Source organism: Zingiber officinale, chromosome 2A, assembly GCF_018446385.1.
Source record: "Zingiber officinale cultivar Zhangliang chromosome 2A, Zo_v1.1, whole genome shotgun sequence".
Lineage (NCBI taxonomy): Eukaryota > Viridiplantae > Streptophyta > Magnoliopsida > Zingiberales > Zingiberaceae > Zingiber > Zingiber officinale.
Window position 1 is genome coordinate 17,969,659 of NC_055988.1, and position 25,811 is coordinate 17,995,469.

The 25,811-nt window shown below is 39.2% G+C and overlaps 1 protein-coding gene across 1 annotated transcript; it reads right to left on the reverse strand.

The window, feature by feature from the left end:
• Window positions 1-557: 557 nt before the first annotated feature.
• On the reverse strand, window positions 558-20,330 carry LOC122040875 (ABC transporter B family member 20-like). Its single transcript, XM_042600349.1, has 11 exons — window positions 19,729-20,330; window positions 17,293-17,347; window positions 17,037-17,212; window positions 16,691-16,891; window positions 12,114-12,373; window positions 11,724-12,034; window positions 11,412-11,632; window positions 11,000-11,340; window positions 6,224-7,005; window positions 5,903-6,144; window positions 558-2,163 (listed from the first exon to the last, which is right to left on the reverse strand). The coding sequence occupies exons 1-11, from the start codon at window positions 20,116-20,118 to the stop codon at window positions 934-936; spliced, it is 4,209 nt and encodes a 1,402-aa protein (XP_042456283.1). The 5' UTR covers window positions 20,119-20,330; the 3' UTR covers window positions 558-933.
• Window positions 20,331-25,811: the final 5,481 nt, after the last annotated feature.

Below are 25,811 nucleotides of genomic sequence, written 5' to 3' on the forward strand. Positions count from 1 at the left end.
TGTTTGCAGCATACGTTATCCTTCTTGACTTTGTTTTCCCTTTGACTTTGGCCTGTTATCCTTCTTGATGTTTTCCCTTTGACTTTTGACTAGGACGTGTTTAAGTTTTGATTGATGAGTAAGGCCATAGACCAAAAAAAAAGATAGAAAATAGTTCCCATAAAGAAAGTCTCATTAAGAAACACTAAATCACGCACAAAAAAAATATATATATTCTCAAGCACCCCTTCCCCAATTATACGAAGAGAGATAAAGACATCAATTTATAGTCAAGCGTCGAGGATAAGAAAAAAAAAATTCCAAAAAATAAACGCCCATTAAAAATTAACCCCTTATCCTAACTCTCTAATCAATTGGACACCCCATAAGAATATCAAAGTCTTCGAGCATTCCTTCTCGGGTGTTTCTTGTGTCCAATGATCCCATCTCTCGCGGCTGCACTATCGAATTGCGATAAGACAATCGATACAATGTGCAGGCGAAACTATCTCACTAGAAACTAGCATTCTAAGAGGGATTTGGGGGTTAAAGAAGCTACTATCATGAAGAAACTGGCGTAAAAATACAACACACCTTTCATTCTTTGAATTTACAGATCAATACAGAGTGCAGGCAGCATTCCACAGAACAAAGAGCCTAGCCTCCAAAATAATTAATGCACAACACTCGATGCATGATGCCTTTAATTGTCCAGTTGACCTCCAACCTTTTTGCAAACCCTATGGCACATTTCACAACTCCAGAGATCAATAATGTTACAAGTTGCAATAGTTCTCCATTTAGTTCATTCCGATAGTAGCCGCTGCCCGCACGGATCTACATTTAATGGAGCTGAGATGTTTCATTTGAGGAGGAAGCTTTTCACAATCAAATGTCAGGTGAAAGAGAACTAGTTGGTCCAGTATAATTTACAAGCGCCGCGAGAAAATTTGCCTAGACGACCCGATGCTGTCGAAGGCCCTTCCCAAAATGTGGCTGCATCAACCTTACGTACAATCCGTTCTTCTGCAATAGTGACTCGTGGGTGCCCTGCTCAACTATCCTGCCACTATTTAGAACCACAATATTGTCCACATGCCTCATCATTGCTGCCCTATGCGCGATAAGAATTGTTGACTTGTTCCCCATGATCAAGGTGTCGAGTGCCTCCTGCACCACTCGACTCGACTCAGATTCTATCGCAGAGCTTGCCTCATCTAACAACAGTATAGGTGCATTCTTTAGTACCACCCTAGCAATGGCAATTCTTTGCTTCTGTCCAGGAGTCAAATCAACCCCTCTCATGCCCACATGAGTGTCATAACCATGCGGCAAACTGCTGATGAAATGATGTGCATTTGCAATCCTTGCTGCTTCTTTCATCTCTGCTTCAGTTGCATTATGCCTCGCATAGATTATATTCTCTCTTATGGTTGTTGAAAATATGACTGGTTCCTGTTGAACAAGGCCCATGTGGCTCCGCAACCATCTCAAGTTAAAGAGCTTCAGATCTCGCCCATCCAACAAAATTTGGCCACAAACAGGATCATAGAATCTCTCAATCAGAGATATTATCGTGCTCTTTCCTGATCCAGACACCCCCACTACTGCCACTGTTTGCCCTCCACTCACCTTAAGACTGAAGTTACTGAGAATCATTGCCTCAGGTCGAGTTGGGTAGAAGAAATCTACATTTCTGAATTCAATGCTTCCATATATATTAGGAGGGTTTATGCCAGTATTATCATCTGAATCGATCTTTGGTACACGATCTATGATTTCAAACACTGAAGTAAGAGACTTCCGCCGCTTTAGTATGTAAGGTGCAAGACCAAATGGCTCTACCAAAGCAAAGGTTGCAAAAGTAAAGACAATGTACTCTTTAAGTGCTGTGGCTACTTTGAGTCGGCCATGGTGTACTGAAATAGCTGTGTACCAAAGAAGAAGAGCATTGCAGGCAAAAAGGAGGAACTGTGAGAAGCCGAAAGCAAAACCAATTGTCATTCCAAGGGTGAAATTCTGTTTCAGTATGGTAGAAAGGTGCAATCTATACAGCTCCATGATCTTGTTACCAGCACAAAAGGCAACAACAGTATAGATATTTCTAACAGCATCTTCAAGGACTAAAGAGGCTTTCCTGTGCATCTCTTGAATTCCCTTTGAAAATCCAGCAAGCCACATTTTCTGCACTAATGGAAACTAAATAATGAGGATCGAAACAGCAGATGCAGTCACATCAATCTATAAGGCACATAGCTATTATAACCATGGGAAAAGGAAATATAGTGTAAGCAAAGACAATGTTCTGATGGTGAGAAATATGTGCAAGTAGCACAATCAAGACTCAAAAAAAAAAATGATGATAATAATAGAGGATTGAAGAAAATCAATCAAAAAATTGTAAGCCACCACATTGCAATTTGCTTGACTTCAAGAATAGCATATATACGCAGCTGATTCGTAATATTTATTGCTGGATGCATGAATTAACTAAAAATAATGTACACTGCAATAGAATGATTTACCTTCCAAAACTCAGTCATGAACATTATATAATGAGAAAATAGCCAAAGTTTTTATCCATGCTTAATAAGTTTTTCTTAAATTCACGTCTTTCCTTGCTGATTGACAGGTAAAGTACTTTGTAATTTTATTATCTAAAAAAACAGTGCCTTGCAATTTGTATTGATACATAACACATTTCAGTTGAAAGGTCCATCGAAATGAAAAGAAAAACTGAAAATCCTTGCAACTTGCCCCGTTATCATTTATGCAATATTCTCATGGCTCTAGAAAAATATATGCCAGCGGACCGGTTAGCCCTAGATTAGATCAGCTTCCGCCGCCTTAGCCTGAGTTTGGCTTAGTTATAGCCATTCCCTTTCCGGATCCTTCACCATAGGTTGGTTGAATGAGTTATTTTGCACGTAAAGGTGGTCCTCCTAAGACATTTTGTGTTTTTTCTTCCCATTTGAAGAGCCAGGCATTGCCAATCCGCTTATATTCTTACCCTGTCTAAGTAGGTTACTGCATGGGTGCCAATGCGGGTAGGCCAAACAGAAAGATTTTTACAAAACTGTTCATTAGTAAAACCAGGATGCTGCTGGAAATCTCCTTGAAGCAAAATCTTGCTGAGATAGGCCAAGAGGCTTCAAAACATAGAACGAAGATTGGGCGAAAACCAAGTCATTTGGATAATGTCTCAATTTCCTTAGTTAGAGTTTAAAGCTAGTAGGCTTGATGTGAAAGAAGAGTTGAATGTTGGGCGCAGTGGATTGAACTGAAGGCTAGCCTTAGCTAAATCTGGGTACCAAGCCAAATGAATGCCGAAAGGTATCTGGATCTGGGTATTTAGGGATCATTTCCCTCATGTAGGCAACCATTAAGGATTGTGTTATGTAGATTGAACATTCAATTAAATCCTCGTAGGTGAAATCAACTAATCTTGGGAATCATGTGAATAATGGAAAATTTAGTACATAGAACAACAAATACAAACTAGCCGTCATGCTAAATAAACACGAAAAAGCATACACAGAAAAAATAATTACTGGAGTCCTGTTAAAGAAGAAATTAGTTAGTATTCATGAAAAATTCAAAATGTTCAATAAAAATCTAATATATTGAATGTATTAGATCTGTTGGATCAATTAAATCAGAATTGATTAGAAAAAACTAAAAATAATCAAAGGTGAAACAAATTTACTATTCCAGAGCAATAAGAATTAAACAAATAACATCAATTATTAGATATTTAGTTAAACAGAATCAAGCTAAATAAGCTTATTATGAATGATAATATCAAAATAATAATATGGCATATGACTATTATTAAATAATATACAAATGCTAATATATTAATAGTATTGATATTTTATCAAATTTTACCATTAATAATATTTTCTAGCAATAATATTATTCAAAACAATCAGTTTAAAAATAATATCAACAATATTCATAATATATATGATACGAATGTGGTATTATTATCAGATCCATAACAGGTATTATATTTTTTATTAATAAGACAAATGATTACAATAATAATAAAAAAAATTAGTAATAGTAATAATGAAAGAATAATAATTGGACAAATAAATAATTTAGTTAGTATTACTGATAAACCATATTATTAAAATAAGATAAGGCTATACAAATATTTTAATAATAATTATATTGAAAGCATGCATCACATAAATTTATTATATGAAAAAAATTAATTGAATTATTACTATTATATAAATAGTTTTTTTACAATTAATACAATAATATTAATCAAATTATAATCATCCTATTTATACTATAACTGTATTACTAAACAGTATTTTTTATAAATATATGATTCTTATTAGTTATTATTTATATTAATATACATGCCCAACCCAAGTAAACTCTCCTTTAACACTTCCTTTTCCTCCACTCTAGTTCACACCACACCATCTCCATCAGAAAGATTCTCTCTCATCTTCGTGTAGACCACCCTCACAATAGTAGTCTTCTCATAGAAGACTCACAGAAGTCTTCCTTTCTCCTATCCACTGCTATCAACCCTGTCTCTCTATGTCCAAGAATTTCAAGTTAGAACAGTTCTGTCAATGAGATCTCAACTTGTTTCTTCCAAAATTACCTCGATTCTTGTCAAACTCAGCTAATTCTTTTGCTTTTTCTTCACAGATTTGACATATTTCAATTTGCTACTGCTTCTGCCTGATGTCTCAGTTCAAATCAGATTGGCATTTTCAATTATGATATGCCAACCATGCCAAAAATCATGTAACCCTGAGATTTTGCAGGTTAATGATCCACCAAACGTACAACAAAGATGGAAGTCATCTAGTTGTGGCTGGCTGTATGGATTTTCTTTCCTCGAGTGAAAGATTTGTCAAAGTTGGACACAAATCCAAGCTAGATTGAAAAAGTGTAGCACTTTGACAGCTAAATGGATAACTAGGTTACAACCTATAAATACAAGAAATGAGTGAATGTAGAGTTGTAAATGAACCAAATGTTCGTGAACAAACTTGGTATTTGGCTTGGTAAAAGCTTGTTTATATTCGTTCAATACACATAAAATCAATTAAATGAACAAGATTGAACAACTCGTTAAACTAAACAAACAAGCTTAACACAAATGTTCAGCTCGTTAACATTCGTGAACAACGTTCACGAACAATGTTCTTCAATAAAACTCTTATGAACATATTAAATAAGCAAAGAAAATTTCAAAATAATTAAATAAGTGTGTATTATCAAGCTTAAAATATAAAACTTTCAAACAATCAAACAAGTTTGAATTAAGAGCTCAATAACATCTAAACGAACCAAGCTCAAGTCAAACTCGAACCAAGCTCAAACTCATAAACCAAGACTGAACAATCATTTCAACAACTTGGTTCATTTTAGGCTCGGCTAGGCTCGGCTTGGCTATCTATCCAAACTGTACTCGACTTGGCTTGTTTACAACCCTAAGAGAATGGGTGATATAAGAGTAAGAGAAATGGTGGAAGGCAATATCAATAAGTTCCTACAAGTAGTAAGATACTAAGATACCAGATTCTCTGATAAAATCTCAACTTGGTGCTTCACTTAGCAACCAAATAGCTAAGAAAAAAAAGGCTCTCAGGTGACAAAATCATAACCCACTAGTTAAGAGACAACATCATGCAGCATGTAATCACACACAGTATACCTAAAAATACAAGCTTACACACAAATAACACGTCCACAGTATCCATGCTGCTCAATTGCAAAGAATGTAATACTATGAAGTAAATTAAATTCAGTGAGATTGTGATAGCACCAGAAGCAAGCCTCCACAGATTATATTCAAAATATAAATTGCATGCAAGATGAAAATTATGTCAACTTATAAACATGAAGAAAGCAAATGATCAGATGATATTTTTGATAATAAGTTTCATACCTGTGCAACAGCAGAAACAGTTAGGATGGGTAGAGTTGCCAGTGCAACGAGTGCCACACGCCAATCTAACAGCAAACCTATAAGAAATGCAACGGCAACAGCAGCAATGTCTTGTACTAATATAGAGAGGCGGTTGCTGAATGCAGCACGAACATAGGTTGCATCATTAGCCAATCGCATTGACAATGTATCTGCACTATTCTCTTCATCATCGAACCACTCAATTTCATTGTGCAAAATTGCTAGAAAAAACTAAAAATTAGGTGATAGAATGTGAATAGATTCAATGATGAAATTTATTTTGCAAAAAGAAATAATTACCAGAGAACATCATCCTCCTAACTCGTTCAGTCATTTTCTCTCCCATTATACCGAAGTAGAAGTGTTGCAAAAAGTTTGCAACCACTGTGACAATACCCATGCAGGCAATGAACAAGCACCACCTATTTACTTCATTGTGTACATCACGGACACCATCTATTCTATAATATGCTGCTACTATAAGTGCAATAGTATAAGCAAGGAGAGGATTGAATGATCCAAATATTGCAGCACCAATACTTCCTAGAAGAGCATAAAGCCATTCAGTAAAACTGAGTTCCACAAGCCGCCAGAACGATGGAGGTTTATGTTGTTGAAACTCATTCACCTCTTTCCTTTTAACATGAACCATATCAAACAGATTAATTGGACGACTGAAAGTATTTGAATGAGACCGCTCATTTTTAGGATCAGATGTCAGAAGTGGGGAAATAGGAGATTCTGGGTCTGATGTTTTTGAAGATTGCCTGTTAATGGAATGAACATGTAGTTTGGGAAGCTCAGGCAACCTCATCTCCAAGCTGTCCTGCCTTTTGAAGGATGTAAATTTTTCCAATGCCATCCCATTTTCCAGAGTCAGTTCTGGAGGTGGGCTATGACTCTTTGATGACTCGTGTGAGTTATAACTGGCATCTTGCTGATTAGTTAAGAGAAGATCTTCTCCTCTCTGAAGAGAAGGTGACTTTGACAAAGTAGGAGATGATGGTTCTTGAAGTCTCTGAGTCCCTGATGAAGCCCTCTCAGTTTGAAGATTTGAATCTTTATAATTCCTGATGGGCGTCCTAGAATATTTCAGAGATAATGATTAGTCCCTTGACAGTATTAGAGTTTGGAAGAAATCATTTGAATGTATAAATCTTGGAATAAATAGGCATAAAGTTGAGATGCATACAAGTAGAGGCGGATGCACTATGAACACAGATCATGCAACTAAAAAACAAGGAGAATGTCATCATTTTCATACTTACACTTTCCTCAAGAAAATCAGAAGGCATTTCAAATACAAAATATTTATAGGTTAACAAATTGAGCGATATAGGAACCCCTTTTTTAAATTTAGGTCTGTGATAACTCAGGATTTATCAAATGAGGTGTGACTGTAGTGAATTACCGATCACTCTTAAGATTCAAACTCTTGTAACTTTTTTTGTATTTTTCTAATTTTGAGATGTAAAATGTTACATTTTAGATTTAACCTTCACTTTAAAATTTGTAATTAAATTATTGAATTTTCAAAGAATAAAATTTCTAAAACAATAATATATATATATATAATATATTAATATATATATATATATGAGACTCGACTCAATGAAACTTGAAATTTTTGGATTTGAGATTTTTTTTAAAGTAAAATCAAATTCTAATTTGAAAATTTGTTATACCTTCAAATTGAATTGGATATATGATTGGATCAGTGACCACCTATTGCAATCATCATGTATCTTCAATAATATTCTAATGAAATGAACTAAAAATAGTGGAAGAAAAGTAAATGAATTATTTTCTTAACTTAATCAAATAAATTTTCATTTAACCAAAACGTTGTAGTTGTTCTTTGACACTCAAACCAAAGTAAAAAGAAGACACAAAGGGGGAGAATAAGATTAACATTATCTCACCAAACCCTACCCTAATTTTCCTATTGCTTACTCACATAATCTCTCTCTGTCCTCAATGTCAGAAAAAGTTAGAACATGAAAAATAATAATCATCAATGTTAGGTATAATTTTATTTCTATTTAAAATTTCATATTTTAAATTATTTTTATAAAAAACTTTAGATGACCAATTAAGATAAATTGAACTCATATTTTTAGTTTTGGGGTCATGTGGAAATCGGTTTTTGGTTAGCTGGAGTCCATCGACTATACATGATGGTGTAATCCAGTGGGTTGAAACCAGGCTCAATTTAAATTTATTTTGGCTAGCTTAAAGTTGCACCTAGTTTATATATATCACAAGTTTATATATAAAATAGTCCAATTAAATCATATATTTAATTAAGTTAGAAGATTAAAAGTTATTTAATTCTCCTCCTTGTATTCCTCTCCCACTCCTTTGATTCCTCTCACCTGCTGACTGCTAGCCACCCACTGTGAGTCTCTCTCTCTCCGAGGTACTCTTCTCTTAGATTTTTCTAGTACCTTCTTCCCTCTCCACTCTCCTCTCCCTTGGTCTCTCTTCTCTCCATCAGTATCTCTTGTCTCTATTTTCATTGTGCACCGCTACTATTGAGCTATAGTTGTTTCAGCCGCACACAACAACTTCAATGTCAAAGTTGTCTCATGTGCTGATTGGCAAGAGAATTGAAAATTTCCATCAATGCCAATTGGCACAGCTTGACACTTTAATTCTTATATATTCTCCTCTGTCTCTTTAAGAATAGATATTTAAACATTAATGACTTCAATTTTTTCCTCTGCTTTAAGTTTATTTTCATTTTAATCTCCACAAAATTTGGACCACTTACTTAGAACCCTATATATGTATACATGCAACTCTTCAATTTTCTATCCAACGATATTGCTCCAGTCAACTTCTTCCGAACATGAGTTTATAACATAGATTAGCATTCTTTTTCAAACTGTTATTAATATTAAATAAAATTAACGTTTATGAATTTTTATATTGATAGTGACAAATAGGAAACAGAATATACTATGAGGTATATCAGAATCTAACTTCTACAAATGGTGAATGTGCAATTTGCCAATGTTGTGCAACAAATTTGTTATTTCAATTATGTAATGTGCATGGATATTTAGGTAAACTGAACTTACATTCATAGTAAGATACTACTGATGCCCAAACATGTTAATGCAGAAATCCCAATAAGTTCACAATAATGCTACTGTGCATACGAAACATTGGAGTGCAAGATTCTCCGTAAATATATATTTATGATCTCTTTGTACGGTTATCTATATCACACGATAATGTTACTATGTTGTTTGTCACCCACTCTGAGGGGTCTTCTGCTTCATCAATGTCCCCACCACCACTACTTCAGCCTGATTCAACCACTAAGTTTCCTTGATGATTTTAGCCTTGATCTGAAGGTGGCCAGATCTGCTGAAATCTGAGGGTTTCTAACAAGGAAACCACCCATTTATTTCCTAAAAGAATGGGAATATTTTTTTTGCATATTCCAAAAGAGAGAGTTGCAGGAAAGAAAAAAGAAAAGCAGTGTTGGACAGAAAACTGCACAAAAAAAAAAAAGAGCCTGCCCTAAACAAAAACATTATAGATTCCTAAAAACAGGTGGCAGTAGTTACAATTCAGTATTTTCCTTCACCAACTAAATTATTTTTGTTCTCCTCCATCACAATTAATTGAAGAGTCTCTAGGTTTCAAAATTTATGGATCATTTTCCACTTCATTCTTCTTTTGATATTTTGTTTATGATTCAAATGAAATTAGTTAGTGAATGTATCTTCTAAGTTCTATCTTCTCTTCTTGGCCGATGCCAAAATTTGTCTCTATCAACATCTTCTGACTCTCATAGTAAAATAATTGGAAACTTAATATCTACATGATAGTAATTGTACTACTTCCAATGTCGTAAATCTCCTTTTCAACTAGATGTGTCCTTGACATGTGACATTAATTAGTCTCCTCTCCAACCTCTTCTCCTAGTCTCTCAGGATAATATAAAGAGATAGTCTTCTTGCTGATGTTAACTCCTTGCCATAAGAATAATACTAAACTTTATTCTATTTGACCTTTCACAATTTGGCACTTCATCTTTCAAAAACAAATAACCTACAACATTTTCTAGTTGAGGGGTTCAAGAAGCCAAATCAACTTGTTCATTAAGCATATTGCTCCATTGTTATCAACTCTTCTTTAACAAGTTGGACACTAATATCTATGCTCCAACGCAAGGGGGAGTGTAGATGCTCTCACATTGATCATCAAGTCATTAGGAGCCATATTAGGGTCCTATGTATGTCTATAATAGTTTTCTTTTACACAATATAATACAATTTTCCTCTTGCTTCTAAACTGTTACCTGTCAAGACACAAAACAGCTCCTTTTCTTTTTCTCTTGTATCAATTCTCAAGTAAATATTTTACTTTGTTTAATACCAATTCCAGCTCCAATCCATTTCTACTATTTCATGACATTGTGAAACTTATCTAGCATGCATGCAAGTTAATCCAAGCAAAAGCATCATATACTGAAAGCAAGACTCTATATATGACTTACTTTATCAGATAACAACATCAAAACAATATTTAATTTTCTAAGTTGTCATGGATTCTTGGGTTGGAATTTCCATGAGTCAAATTGGGTTCGCCACAACAACCACAAATATGAACTCAATACTAGCCATATACAATGATAGCACAATCTAGAGCAGGGTTGATCACATCACAGACAAACAAAAAGATGTTATCTACTTGGTTTTAAAATATACTTAAAACAAGGCATATTATCCATGCTGGAGCTTAACTATTATCAACAAGAAAAGTAAAAGTTCCTGAAAGATGATTAATATACTTAAAACAAGGCATATTATCCATGCTGGAGCTTTATCAACAAGAAAAGTAAAACTTCCTGAAAGATGATTAATATACTTAAAAAAAGGCATATTATCCATGCTGGAGCTTAACTATTATCAACAAGAAAGGTAAAACTTCCTGAAAGATGATTAACCTAGTCAACAAATTAAATCAACGTATACTCATGAGAGAAATGGGAAGACTTAGGTATATTTACTTCCACAAAGGAGAGCCATATGATAGACTATAATTCGGTCACAACTTTACCTCTTAGGAAGCTTTGCTGCCTCCTCGCATCTCAAGAGTTCAGCATACAGACCATCAAGATTCAATAGCTCATCATGAGTGCCCATTTCCACAAGTTGACCTTCTTCCATTACGGCAATATAGTCAGCATTACGGATAAGACTAAGGCGTCTGGCTATTATTATACTGGACCTTCCCAGCATGAGGATATCCAAAGCCTCCTGAACAGCGCTTTCTGCCTCAAAATCGAGTCCACCTGTGACCTCATCTAGTAAAAGTATGGAAGGATTTGAAAGCACAGCACGGGCAATTGAAATCTTTATTTTTTGTTCTTCTGTCAAAGTTAAACCTGCTCTGCCAACCTATATATTGCATAAACTACATAAGGCAGAAGATCACATCACACCTTAAAGTGAAAATATATGCAAAATACCTGTGTTTCATATCCCATTGCAAGGGAACTAATGAATCCATGTGCATGAGCTGTTTTAGCAGCCTCCTCAATCTGATCAGATGTAGCAGATCTTCCATAAGCAATATTATCCCTGATGCTCAAACTTAACAAAGCAGGCTCCTGGGTAACTAATCCTATTTGGCCTCTCAACCACTCCAGCTTCAAATTTTTTATATTCTCCCCATCCAAAAGAACTTCACCTGCACCAAAGCATCCAAATGTCACTCAATTACACCGTTTAGAAGATCAACCTCTAAAGTGAAAGAGGGAAAAACAGAAAAAACGACCAACCGAGTGTTGGATCATAGAATCGTTCCATAAGAGGAATGATACTGCTTTTTCCAGATCCATTGCGACCAACAAGAGCCACAGCTTTTCGAGCAGGAATGGTTAGGAAGAAACCACTTAATATGGGAATTTCTGGTCGAGAAAGATAACTGAAATACACATTCCTGAACTCAATATTTCCTTGCACCGAACCTAGAATGCTTCCCTCCTGATTAATAGAAGAGTTTGAACGGCTAATCATCTCAAAAAGTCTATAAGCAGCAATTCTTCCTTGTTCAAATGAATAAAAGTTTGTAGCCGCTTGATTTAGTCCACTACATGTGGCAAAATGCAAAAAAAAAATTACAACAAAATGAGAAGAATGAAATATGTTTTGACATACAGGACACTTACAGTCCACTTAAGATTACAGCAAATAAAGCTGTCACGATCTCTCCACCATTAGCTTTTTGATGTGAAATAAGGAATCTCCCAACCCAAAGTTGTAAAGCACAAGAACATATAGCAAGTCCATATGTAAACCCAAGACCAAGGCCTTGCACAAGACTAATCAATATACCATATCTAAGTGTTGCCTGAAGTGAGGTTGCATAAGAATACTTTGCAAGGGTTTCATTTGTGAAGGCATATAATGTCCTAATGTATGAGATCGCCTGCAGAACAGAAAACAAACATAAGGAAAAGCCATAACAGACTTTAGCTGCCGAAGCACAGGGATACAAAATACTGATTCTATTGCATTATCCTTCACATGGGAATATGGGATTGTATTGCTAAAGATAATTATCCACACAAAAAACAAAGAAATTAATACAGTTTTTATCACTCCAAAGCACAAGAGGCAATCAAGGATACTCAACATGCACAAAAGAGCATTATTGTTATATAGATAAAACGACGGAAGATGTAAAACCTATTTTCTTAACTGATCTAAATGTAATTTTGGAAAATTAGAAGGGCTTTTTGTAAAATATTTAAATAAATCCCTACCCCTTTTCTAGTCCTGTGTCTTACATAGTCTTCTCTTCATGCAATAGGTGTGGATGTCACTTGATCTCCTCGTGAGACTCAACCAACACTTGAGCACATCACCTCTGCCTAGATTGGATATTGTCGACACATTTTTCGAAAACATTGTCTCCTAGGCGAGATCAGGTAGAAGCTGACAGCCTCGTCCGCTCAAGGTGTGCGACAACAGCAGCCTTTGCTGCTCTTCCAAACCACTCCAGAAACCCAGTCTTTGCTAGAAACAACCAGAGTGACCCAATCTCCCTCTTGCATCGCAATAAACCCCTTGAGTGCGATCCTCCAGCCTTATTTCTCACTCTAGACACCTCTCAACCACCACTTCTTTGTGTAGCATCGACTTTCCACCCTCAACCGGTCTTCGAGCACCTTCCCTCTCAATCAGCCTGCACGCGCCACCAATTCCTACAACCAACAACCTTAACAGAGCCACCAGGTCTCAGCTCTAGTTAATCACCCAGAGAAGGTTGTGAACCCTCAATTGGTAATGCAAGCAGTAGTTGATTTCCACCTTCAAGCACCCCTAAGCAGTGAGCAAGCAGTCCACTGTCCTCTTTGATCTAGTCAAGCATAGGCTTGCCATCATTTTCTTGAACAGCAATTTCACTGTGGCAGGAGTCACAGATATCAGCTGCAAGTGGAGATCGTGGGTTGTGGTCGTCGATATTGATTGTGTTTTGGTGCCTATAATCTCCAACTTTGAGATAGGATCCTCTTCTGTTTGAAGAGTGTTTCTGGTGAGTTCTGAACGAAGGCCATGGCTGACGTAGAAGATTGACCAAAAGAGTGACTACTCATGTTATGTTGTAATCATGTGGTAATGCGTGTTGTGTTAACCTCCAGTTGTTTTGGGAGAATGCCTTAGAGTTGTTTATGTATGTTGTTATGTTTCTATTTGTGAACCTTGTACTCATTGAGCGAACTAAAATTTTGATGGAGTTTTATGTCAAAAACTAAAGAGAGAGGTCTTGGGTGAGTCGTATCACTGTTTTGGGCACATGAATAGAGCGGGTCCAATTGTCATAGATTAGGACTTATACATGAGTTTATTGTGAAGTGAATCTGCGTTGATTTCAATTTTGTGACAACATTCATGCGCTTGCGATGTTGATGGAGCCTCTACTCCTAGATGTCGGACGAGTAATAGGTGTAGATATGTGAATTCGTGCTGTACACCATTGAGTTGTCAAAAGAACTCGAAACCTAAACATATAATGTAGGTAAGGTGGCATATATCTCTATGGCACACATGTTGCCTTTGGGTACATTGTATTCTTAGAGTGGAATCATATAGTGCATCTTGGAGAGGTAACCACGCTTGTTTACTCAATAAGTGGTTTGTGTTGTACTCCTTGCGAGACTTATGCTAAGTCTCAAAGCACGAGTTTGCATACACCTTATGTTTGACTTGCCCTAGGTACAAAGTTAAAGTCCACTGTGATTGTGACATTGAGACTAACCTTAGTATAACAATAGAAGTCTTGGCTCATGTGGAGCATGAATGGTTTATTGGTGCGACCATTAGGGTATGTCTTTAGATAAAGTTTGTAACCTAAGACCTAAATCAACAAAGTAGACGATTTGGAAACAATTGTTAAATCACGTGTTGGGTTTTGGATTGTGGAGTGTTCAATGGTGATTAGGATTTCCCAGAAGATAACCTAATCAAGAAATGAAGATGTATGTCAACCTAATCAATGGAAGTTTGTTAAAGGCAAGCTCTGCTGGAAACCCTAACTTTGTGGAAACCACTTCTTTTACCTTTTTGGATCTTTACATGTATTGGTTTTTCGCAGTCCACCTAGGGGGGAGGCGGGCATCAACCGCACCACCCCAAGTGGTGCTTTTGGTGGTAATTCACCTCTTTCCGCCATCGGCACACTTGGAACCGCCACTGGCACCGCTGTCGCCGTCTCTCCGCCATTACACGTTCATACGCGTCACACGAGCCTAGAAGTGTTGTCTGAGCCTGGAAATGGGCCCAGAAGCGTCGCGCAAGCTTGGCGACGGGCCAGAGGCTTCGCTCGTGCTCAGTGATGGGCCCGGAGGCGTCGGACTCGTTGTTTGCTCATGCTCAGTGATGGGCTCAGGCACGTCGGACTCGTCGTCCGGTTGAAACAAGGTACGCGGATAAATTGTAAGTTGGGGTTTAATTAAATAACTTTAGGTTAATAATTCTAACCAACTCTTAGCTATGATTGAGATAATTTAAATAGATTTAATTAAAGTCAAATAAAATTATCCCATTATATATATATATATATATATATATATATATATATATATATATATATAATTTTTAAATATTCAAATTAAAATATTATTTAATATATTTTATTAAAAGTAAATATTATAAAGAATAATAATTATTTATAATATTATGTATAAAAAAATTCCACTGCCCCACCACCGCCTACCGCCATTTACAACACTGATTTTTTATTACCTTGGCTTCTCATGCATGCACTAATATTATACATTTATATCATGCTTAGAGTATTCATTTGTTGAAACATGCTTAGAGATTTCTTATATAAGGATGTTGCATATCCTACACATTTTCATTGTTGATATTAATCATGAATTACTAGTTAAACATCTGGAACGACATGATGAGAAATATGTAATAAAGAGATAAAATACAAGTGAAGAGCTATGGGCATGGCAGTGTTCTTGTGATAAATGTAATAATGATAGAATGTTAGGCGAACCACTTGTAATCCATTGCAACTCTAAGATTGGGTGCGTAACAGTTTGGTTTGATTAACCTAATTGAGTATCACATGACACCTCATGATGATTTTAGACTCGCAATAACCGGGTAATGTCAATGAACAACTGAAGGGTCGAGCTTATATAATGTCAACTTTATGTTGATGCAACCCCTAAGGTTTGAGACAGTTTTCAAGGCTTAGCGGCTAACCTGACCATTATGATCGATATACATATTTCAGCTGACACTAAAGAATGATTATGACTGACATTGCCTTTATTTTTAATATTAGAGATTGTAGCGTATGCATAGTCTTTCCCTTGTGTTGCATCATTTGCTATTATTATTTTTGAACTCTTGGAGGCTCTTTTACCAATGTTGTTTACTGGCAATCTTTATATTGTACCCAATCCCTATATTAGCGTACAATGAGTTTTTAAGTGTAGAATTGCTATCGGTGTTCTTAGACAATCACTATTACTAGAATTAAAGTTTCGCACAACAGTTTTGAATTTGATTTCCTGTGCATTTTACCATCTTGCACTTTAAATTTGTGAGAACTACCTTGGTCTTAACTTTTATTTTGTACTTGCATATTCTCATGATTTATATTGCAACATTATGTTATGTTTGTGTATTAATCATTTGAAGGGGAGCCTTGACGCAACGATAAAGTTGTTGTTTTGTGACCAAAAGGTCACGGATTTGAATCCTAAAAACAGCCGCATGGTGGGAGCTTCGTGCACCGGGCTGCCTTTTTTGTGTATTAATCATCTCTGTCTGTTATTGATGTTGTGTGAGGACGTGGTTTGAGACTTTGAGCATTGTCTGATGGCTCTGTAACATGATCCAATAGTCAGCATGTGGATATAACAATGAAATTGTATCTAGCCAAGAGGAGCACACTCCGAGCATGGCAACAAACACTATGATTTTACAAATACTTGGACCAACTGCTCCAGGATCTAATCTTTAAACAAACCATAGCCACTCTGACCAATCCTAACTAATTTTGATTCTTTACAGTGCAATCTGTAATGCATTTTTGGATCTACCGAGCACAGTCAAATACTATTGGAGATCCTGGAGTCAACCTTAAATCCTAGCAACATGCTTGAGTGATACAAAGGCATTTTAAGTAAGGTTGAAAGTAGGAAAATAATGACTACCAAACCAAGGTAGCAGGCATCAAAAGCTTAAACGAAATATTAATTAACTACATTAATGAAACCTGTTCTGCTATGCTTGCGGCTTCGGCGTATGCATCTTGAATATTTTCGGCGAGTCTATGAAGAAAAATATTAGATATCCCTCCAGCTGCAACAATAAAAGGACCACTTGCTAGGGTTAGAAGTGCTATCTGCCAACAGTTAACCAAACCAACGACAAGGCCACCAAAGAATGTTGCCATGTTATGAATATAGTTTCCAACCTGAACAAAATGCAAAATTGCATCATTATCACAGAATAACCGCATGATGTGAAATCTGTAAACAAAAGATTCAAGGTCTCTATTTTCTTCCTCATAAATCTGACATTATAAAAGAGAGAAATTGTGTGCCACATTGTGTTACAACCTTCTCACTTAAAGCAGATTGGATGAGCAGGACATCACTCAGTACTTGACTAACTATATCTCCATTGTTCCCATATGTATCAAAAAAACTCATGTCTTGGTTTAGTAAGACCTGAACATACTTTGACCTTATGACTGCAGTCTGCCTCTCTCCAGTTAGAATCCAGCAAGAGACCTCTACAATTAATCCAACCATTATATTGATGAAGAACTAGGAGCTGCTGAGAACTGACAAATTCAAATATTTTTGCTCTTACCTATCCAACCAGCAACCAGAACAGAAATAGCAATATAAACGATGTACAGGGCATGCTGCAAATGAGATCCAGATATTAGAGCCTAGCATAATAGGTTTACTTTATACAATAGTTAAGAGTAAAGCACAATAGGAACCAAACAATTCTTAAATCCTTTTCAGATATGCAACTAGAAACTCTCCATCAAGTAATATCCTTTTCTGATCAAGAGATGAGGATAACCGGAAGAAGAATAATTTCATGGATAAGCAACAGGAGACATGAACAAAGGTCCGTTGAGTAGGAGCAACAAATTTTAACAAAAAATGGAGTGTTTCCATGAAGAAATTTAAGTATTTTAAACCTCACGAAAAAAGTCCTAAATAGCAAGGTCTCAAAATCTATAAGCAAAGCAGTATGCAGTCAAGCCACCACATTACAGATTACAGACATGCGGAAGCATATGCAGATCCATATACGATGTATTTAAAAATAATAATAATAGTAAGAGAAAAAGGGATAGCAGTAGTTATAAACTATTTACATTAATGCGACAGAGTAAGTGTTTAAAGGGCTTCAAGTTTACATTCATCACATAATATATACAATTAATCAACTAAGCATCAATATGAAAAACTTACACTTATCACCAAACATATTGAATTAATCATCCAAATTCTTACCCTTATATGACAAAAAACATGCAACATAGAAATTTTACATGTTCACCTAAAGCATACGGATCCTAATTATGTTGGGTCAGTGGTTTACAGGAGGTTAAGCACCGGATATTGCAACTTTCTTGGTGGTAACCTCATGACATGAACGTGCAAGAAACTGGATATGGCAGTGAGGACTAGTGAAGAGGAAGAATAACGAGCAATGACTCAAAGTGTATGTAAACTATTTTTGTTAAAGATCATCATTGAAAACTTGAAGATCAAATGAGATCATCTAATGAGACTTTATTGTGATAATAAGCCTACGATTAGCATAGCTCGCAATCTAGTATATGATTGAATGAAGCACATTAAAATTGACAAACACATTATTAAGGATAAGTTGGACTGTTGGAGAGCATATTGATTTGTATCCCTTACGTATCTACACATGGACAACTTGTAAATATATTTTATGGTTAAGTAGCTCAGTGTTTCAAGTATTGTATCCAAGCTGGGATTGATAACCATTTATTCACCAATTTAAAGGGGAGAATGGGAAAATACGATTTTGTAACCATGTACACCCCTAAAAAATAGGATATCATGTATTGAATAAGCTTTGAGTTAATACAATTTTTATTTTCCATCAGTTAGCCCTAGTTGAATGTACAAAAAGTGAACATAAAGATGGCATCCTTGCATGGATAATTATTCCATGGAATTAGAATTTTATGTCAATAACTATCAATTATTCAATAATATAATGCATCAATTTCACATTCTATCAAAGGGATACACTATTCGTACTATATTTTATTACATGTTATAATCGACAAATTCAACTGGCATGGCCAAAGAGATAAGATGATAGGTATTGGCATTTGCAATCATACAATATTCCGCAAATAAAGTTTCAAACTTGCAATTTCTCTAAGAATTTTAGTTAATGGAATATGTGTTTGAGAAGAAGAAGAAGAAAAGCACAGTAGTTTAATGCTTTTCAACTTTAGTTAATACAAAGTGATGCACTGCCTGTTTCCAAAATCATAAGGTACTAGCAAATTATTTCAACCCAACGTAAATGAGCATACACAGTCGTTCAATGTTTATATGCAGCAAAATATCTTTTTTTATATATATCAATCTTATTATATCAATATGCAGTTCTATGTTAGAAGAGATGCAATCATAACCTATGCCTCTTTTAAACCCTTTAGTTCTATGATTGTAACCAAAGGTCCCAGCAGCTCATAAGCACTAAGAACAGGGTAGAGACTGAAATTAAGAATTGAATATGTAATGGGGAGCAAGAAACTCATTTGATGAAAGAGGTTTTCAGACTTTAGAAGCAATTGCGAAATAGAAACAACTAAAGAAAGGAAAGGACAAATTTAAAGTGAAAATCGTTCAACTAAAAAAAATCATTATTTGATCATTAACCTAGTTTAAATGCTTAAAAATAAATATAAGTAAAGCCAAGTATAGGAGGAAGCCCTATTCAGAGTGACTGCAGTGCTATAAAGGTGTTTAAGTTGGCTATTCTCTTCGCCTTCTAACTAAGATTTGTAGCTTGAATTTTCCTTTAACCAAACCTTAATTTTTCACTCCAAGGCTTTAAGCGTTAACTATTCAAATAGGTATATGACTCACTAGTTTGATAATCCTACCAAGTTAAATAGGCTCAAAAAGGCGAGAAAACTAAATTCCGGAAGTAATTACTTGGAGCCAAGGAAGACGCAAAAGAAAAGGGTTCATAAATAGTAGGCAAAATAAGAGGCACAAAAACCCAACTCACGTCCTTCATTTTCCTTAATACAAGGTCACCGTCGTTGTGCAACCTGGATCCCTCGCTCTCGTAGCGCAACAGATCGATGGCTTGCCCGAAAAGATGCAAGTAGATCACCAGTGCGATCCCGTGCGCGGCAGCCGCAACAGCGCCGACTGCCATCAACGCCCAATCGACACGGTCCGCGTAGGCGAAGAGCCTCGAGAAGGGTACGGCGGCCGGGGGCGGCTCGATCTCCTCCATGTCCTCCTCGCCGCCCTCGTCCTCCGGGGCAACTGGGTCCACCCCGCCGTCCGTGTACGGCGAGGGCGACTCGGGTGGCTCCGACACCTCCGAAACCGGCGTCAGGGGCTGTACGTGTGGCGGAGACCAGCCGAACAGCCCCCTGGAGCCCATCATCCTCGCCGCGATCTCTTCTTCCTGCTGCTCGTGGCGCTGAAGAAAACCCTAAACCCTAGCGACGCATCGGAACACCACAAGGATGCCGAATTCTAGGGTTTCTCCTCCGCCCTCTCTCTGGCTCTGTCTACCTCGGTCCCGTTTGATCGTCTACAGCGGTGGCTGACGAGGTCGTCGTTTGCAATCCCACGAGGAGGAAGGCGATAATAATAGTAAACAGCAGTCAAAATAACATCAATTATAAAATACTCCTATATTTTATTAATATTAAAATATTAAAAAAAAAAAACACTCGTATTGGCATCATTAATTTGTGAGTGTGACGTAGTTATATCGGACTCAGCGAAAAAATAAAAATGTTGAGAAATCTTTAATATTAATAAAAACCGATATAAAGTTATTCAGCCTTAGTAATGTTCTAAAAGTATCTTAATCCTTCCCCCATTTATTTTTTCGATTTATCCCCGATAGAAAATTTGTAGGGACCAATTGATTATCTCATTAGTTGATTTGAAAAATTAAATATTTAAATTATTAAAATAATTAAATAAATAAGTCATGATAATTGTAACCGTTTGAAACTCAATACTCGATAAGGAATGTGTCATCATAGGACAACTAGACTTCTGGGACATTAGACCATTCACGCTTCTGAATTTATTCAATGAGTAAACCAATGAGGAAGATCACCTACTATTAAGACTAGTCGGGCCGTAAAGTGTGAATAGCTAGATTATAAAAAGTTATCATAATTAATTAATAAATAAAAATTAGTAAAGCCCACGTAGTCTAGTTGGAAGATTATGTCTTAAAAGATTCAATTAGGAACGTTTTCAAATATATCTCCAAAATATGTCATAATTGTGTCTTATATTATCACCTCTCTTTGCGATTATTCCATTATTTGAGCTTGCGCTAGGCCAACTAATGTACAATTAGGAGAGTTTTTAGTTCATCAGTTTCTATTATCTTCTCTCGTGATAATAGAAACTGATGAACTAAAAGCTCTCCTTGTGCCAAACATTATTTGAGACTTAATCAACTCTTAAGTTATTGACTTGTCAATATATGTCAATAAAGTATGCATCTTGCAATGAATGTCTAATCAAACTTAATGAAAGAAATCAAGAAACATTGAGTCAGCGTTTAAGACTTAATTAATTACTAATCATCATGAAAACCACTTGATCCTATCTGAACGCTGAATCGATGGACGCTGAGTACGTGGTGCTCTCCGAACCGATGACGTGGCCCTCTGACTAGCCGTATGGAGCTCCGGTGAACCTGCAAAGAAGTCGGGTCGGGAAGGGATTCCCGGCGACGACCCTCCGATGCTCAAGTCAGGCAAGAGGAAACTAAGAAGAGGTGGTTTCGAATCTCAGAGAATGCGTACCTCCGGCGAAGTATGAGGACCCTTATATAGAGCTGTGAGGAGGCTTATGCACACATACCGAGACATATACGTGTCCTCTCACCATACCTCAGTATGGGCTTGTCAGAGGAGCTTGCCTGACACCATACTGCTATAGTCCGAGCACCTCTCTGATGGGACAGTAGAACCTTTCGTCATAGGGCTCTGTGCATGGCTTGGTCTTCGAACATACTTGTTGTCAGAAGCTGTTCCTTAGTCCTTTTGTCCTTTCTCTCCCCCCTCGCCGAGCGCCCAGCCGCTCGGCAGTCCCATCACGTCCGACTGGACGCATGTACTGGTCCGCTCGGGATATTCCCGGTCGTGTGCTCGGCTGAGACTATTCACGGCATTGCTGCCTTATGCCTCGGCCGAGCGGGCCACCCGCTCGCCCCGGCAACCTTGTTCACCATGAGCATCGGAAACCCGACTCCCCGCCAGGTTGTCTTTGATTCTGTTCTGACCCGTTCGGCCGGTTGACCCGACCCTTACCCGATCGGCCGAACCTCATCTTGCCCTTAGGCTTTTGACCTCTACGTGTCAGTGATTTCCCTCAAAGGGGGTCCCCCGTCCTTACTGCCGGATCACTTGCCTCCCCTTCAAGTCTAGTCTGAGGCGATTAGTCCGACTGACTGGACTGTTAGTTGCGCCGAGCGGCGTCTTCGTGAAACTATCTTCCGCTCGACTCCCACGTGGTAGCTACGACGTTCAGTGAACGACAACATTCCTCGGATCTCTTCGGAATTTGCGCCAATCTTCGACATTAAGGCCAGACACGCGCTCTGTGCCTCGATAAGGCGCTTATTAAATGCTCTCCCGTGATGGAATGTCACGTGGCCTTGCTGCCGTCATCGTATGGTGGCGGCGCCGCGGGTGACGAGACCGAGGCGGTTTGAAATGGACGGCGCGATGCATGCTCCGGTTCTCGCAACCTGAATCCGACAGTGGAGGCCGCTCGGGCTCCACCCTATAAAGGCTTCGCTTTCTTCCTTCGCCGCATTTCTGCTCTCGCGTGCTCCACAGATTCTCGCTCTCAGCACTCCGGCGACCCTGTTCTTCTGTTTTCCGACGATCTCCGGCGTTCTTCCCTCGATCCTCATTCTTCTCTGTAAGGCTCTTCCTCTGCTCTATCTTTGGTTCTTGTGGTTCTTGTGTTTTATTTGCGTTTCTTTCCCGAGTTTTGGTTCTCGGGGCACTGTTTCGTTTGCCATCTTCTTTCTTTTATCCTCTGCCTTTCGTCTTTTTTGGTTTCGTCCGCTCGGACAATGGCTAGTTCCTCCCAACCTCAAGACCAAGCCCTAGGCCCATGGTATACTACCATGGAGTCGCGCTTCGATCGGCGCGACGCCGACATTCTGATAAATAATATTGACATCCCTTCCGACCTTGAAATTATCTTACCCACACCCTTCGCTCGGCCACACAAACCGCCGCGCGGAGCTTTCTGTGTTTTCCGCGACCAGTTCACAGCCGGTCTACGATTTCCCATTCATCCCTTCATCGCTGAAGTCTGTAATTTTTTCGGCATTCCACTCGGAAGCCTAGTTCCCAACACTTTCCACCTTCTATGCGGCGTTGTCGTCCTATTCAAAATCCACAACATTCCCCTCCGACCGGAGGTCTTCTACTATTTCTACTACCCTAAACAGTCCGAGTTGGGCACTTACATGTTCCAGGCTCGGCCCGGTTTAGTTTTCTTCAATAAACTACCCTCTTCTAATAAGCATTGGAAAGAATTCTACTTTTATATTTGCCTTCCCGAGCGGGCCCCCTTTCGAACCCAATGGCAGGTCAGACCGCCCATCTCCCCAGAGCTCAAAAGGTTCAAGACCCGACCGGACTATCTTCATGCCGCCAACATGCTAGCCTGTTTGAAGTTTGACATCACTAAGTTCCTGCCTGAAGGGGTGATGTACATATTTGGCCTGAGTCCGATCAGGACCCCCCTCCCGAGCGACTTCGGTAAGAATTTTACTCGCATATTTGCCTTGATTGCTAACTGATTTTCTCCTTTTTTTTCTCTGCAGCGGACATCGTCATGGAATCCGTGATGGCCGAAATTTTGAAAAGGAAGGCGGCGGCGCTCGAGGCCGCGACTGCCAAAGAAATGGAGCAATTGGGCATCACCCTGGTCGGCTGCAACGAAGGAGAGATCGAGACGAATGCTGGGGAGTCGGCCGCTCAGGCTTCTATCCCGGAGCCAGCGGCTGGTGCAACTGCTAGTCGAGAGCCTTCCGTTCGGGAGGAAGGCTCCGCTCAGGAGGAAGAGCGCCCTCTCTGACAAAAGAGGCGCCGCCTGGAGACACCACTCCGCTCGGCTACTTCCGCGGTCCAGCCGACCGAACGGACCATCGCAGATTCTCGCGGCAAAGCTCCAGAGGTCGAGGCGATTTCGTCCGATCGGACCCCATCCCAGTTGGATGTGTCTGCAGACCCTCTCGAGGCCATTCCAGTCAGCGCCCTTCCGCCCGCTCCCCGCCAAGTCCAACGTTCGATAATTTTGTCCCAGTTCTCTGCGCTGGCCTCCGATCTGTCCCCTGCTTCCGCCCAGACGACCCCCGGTCGGCGCCGCACCGTCCGGGTCTCCCTGCATCTCCCCACCGAGGAATTAATGCCCGAAGCCGATCGGCCAACCACGCCCGAACACATGATCACAATGAAGGGGCCCTTAGCTGAGATGTGGGCCGACGCTCGGGCACGCGTCGCAATGATTCCCTTCAGCAATCTGGCCAACAGCCATATGCAGCAGGCCACGGGGGTAAGTTTATTTTCTTTAAGTCCTTTACGCATTCTTTTCGATCGGCCATTAACAACCTTTCTTATGCCAGAGATGGGTGAAGGAGATAGCCGTCTGCAACCGTCTAGCCATGGTGGACGAGGAGCTAAAGTGGCTAAGGAGTTCGGGCGGTCCACCCGGCTCCCAAGGCCCCTCCTATGCCGAGCTGCAGAAAGAGTTCAAAAAGACCCAAGCTTTGCTGGCGGCGGAGCAAAAGAAAACGGTCGACCAGGCGCATACTCTGTCCGAGCTCGATCGACAGGTCAAATCACTTGACCGAAAAATAAGCATGGCGACCGAGTGGAAGAAGACAACTATCTCCGATCTGGAGAAGAAGAATATCGAGGCTCGGGGCTTGGAGCAGCGAGTCAAAGAGTTGATGGAGCAGCTGGACGACGAGAAGGCAAGCCGCTCGGCCGAGGCAATTAAGCATAGGGACGAACTGAAAACTCTGCAGGAGTCCCTCGCAGCCTCCCAAGCGGCCTTTAAAGAATATCAAAAGGCTGAGCCTGGCCGAGTCGCAGCCCTGAGGCTGAATTACATCCATTTAGAATAGTTCTCGGAGAAAGTCTGCGAACGGATGTACACTGCCTTCGATCTGGCTATGACTGCCACCATCACTTATTTGAAATCCAAGGGTCATCTGGCCAACTCCGTCATCATCCCGGCCCAAGACCAAGCGGCGCTTCTTGGCACCATCCCCCAGGACATTTATGATTTCCTTGAATAGGAAGTTTTTATGTAACTCGGCCGCTCGGCCTTAATTTCTTTAATGCTATCCTTTTACTTGCTTTTTCTTTTGCTAATCAATATGAGTGTTGTCTGCTCGGCTCGCCAACTACAGTTGTTCATGTTCCTTTGCTTCTCCTCGTTATTCGTCTCTCATCCCACCTTTCTTGTATTCGAAAGGGGTTTTTTACGAAGTACGCGTAGCTAGTCCGCTCGGCGGAATATATCCTATTTCGCAAATGGGATTTTCGCCAGATGTTCACGTACTTTTGGTTACTTGGCCGATCGGCCAAACGACTTAAGAGTCGACCTCTTTATTGTCTTCTTCCGGCCGAAGGGTTTATAGTCGCCGGCGTGACTCTCGATATTTAACGTCGGAGCTCGACGGTCTTCCGGCCGGAGGGTTTATAGTCGCCGGCGTGACTCTCGATATTTAACGTCGGAGCTCGACGATCTTCCGGCCGGAGGGATTATAGTCGCCGGCGCGACTCTCGATTTTTAACGTCGAAGCTCGACGGTCTTCCGGCCGGAGGGTTTATAGTCACCGACGCGACTCTCGATTTTTAACGTCGGAGCTCGACGGTCTTCCGGCCGGAGGGTTTATAGTCGTCGGCGCGACTCTCGATATTTAACGTCGGAGCTCGACGGTCTTCCGGCCGGAGGGTTTATAGTCTCCGGCGCGACTCTCGATTTTTAACGTCGGAGCTCGACGGTCTTCCTGCTGGAGGGTTTATAGTCACCGGCGTGACTCTCGATTTTTAACGTCGGAGTTCGATGGTC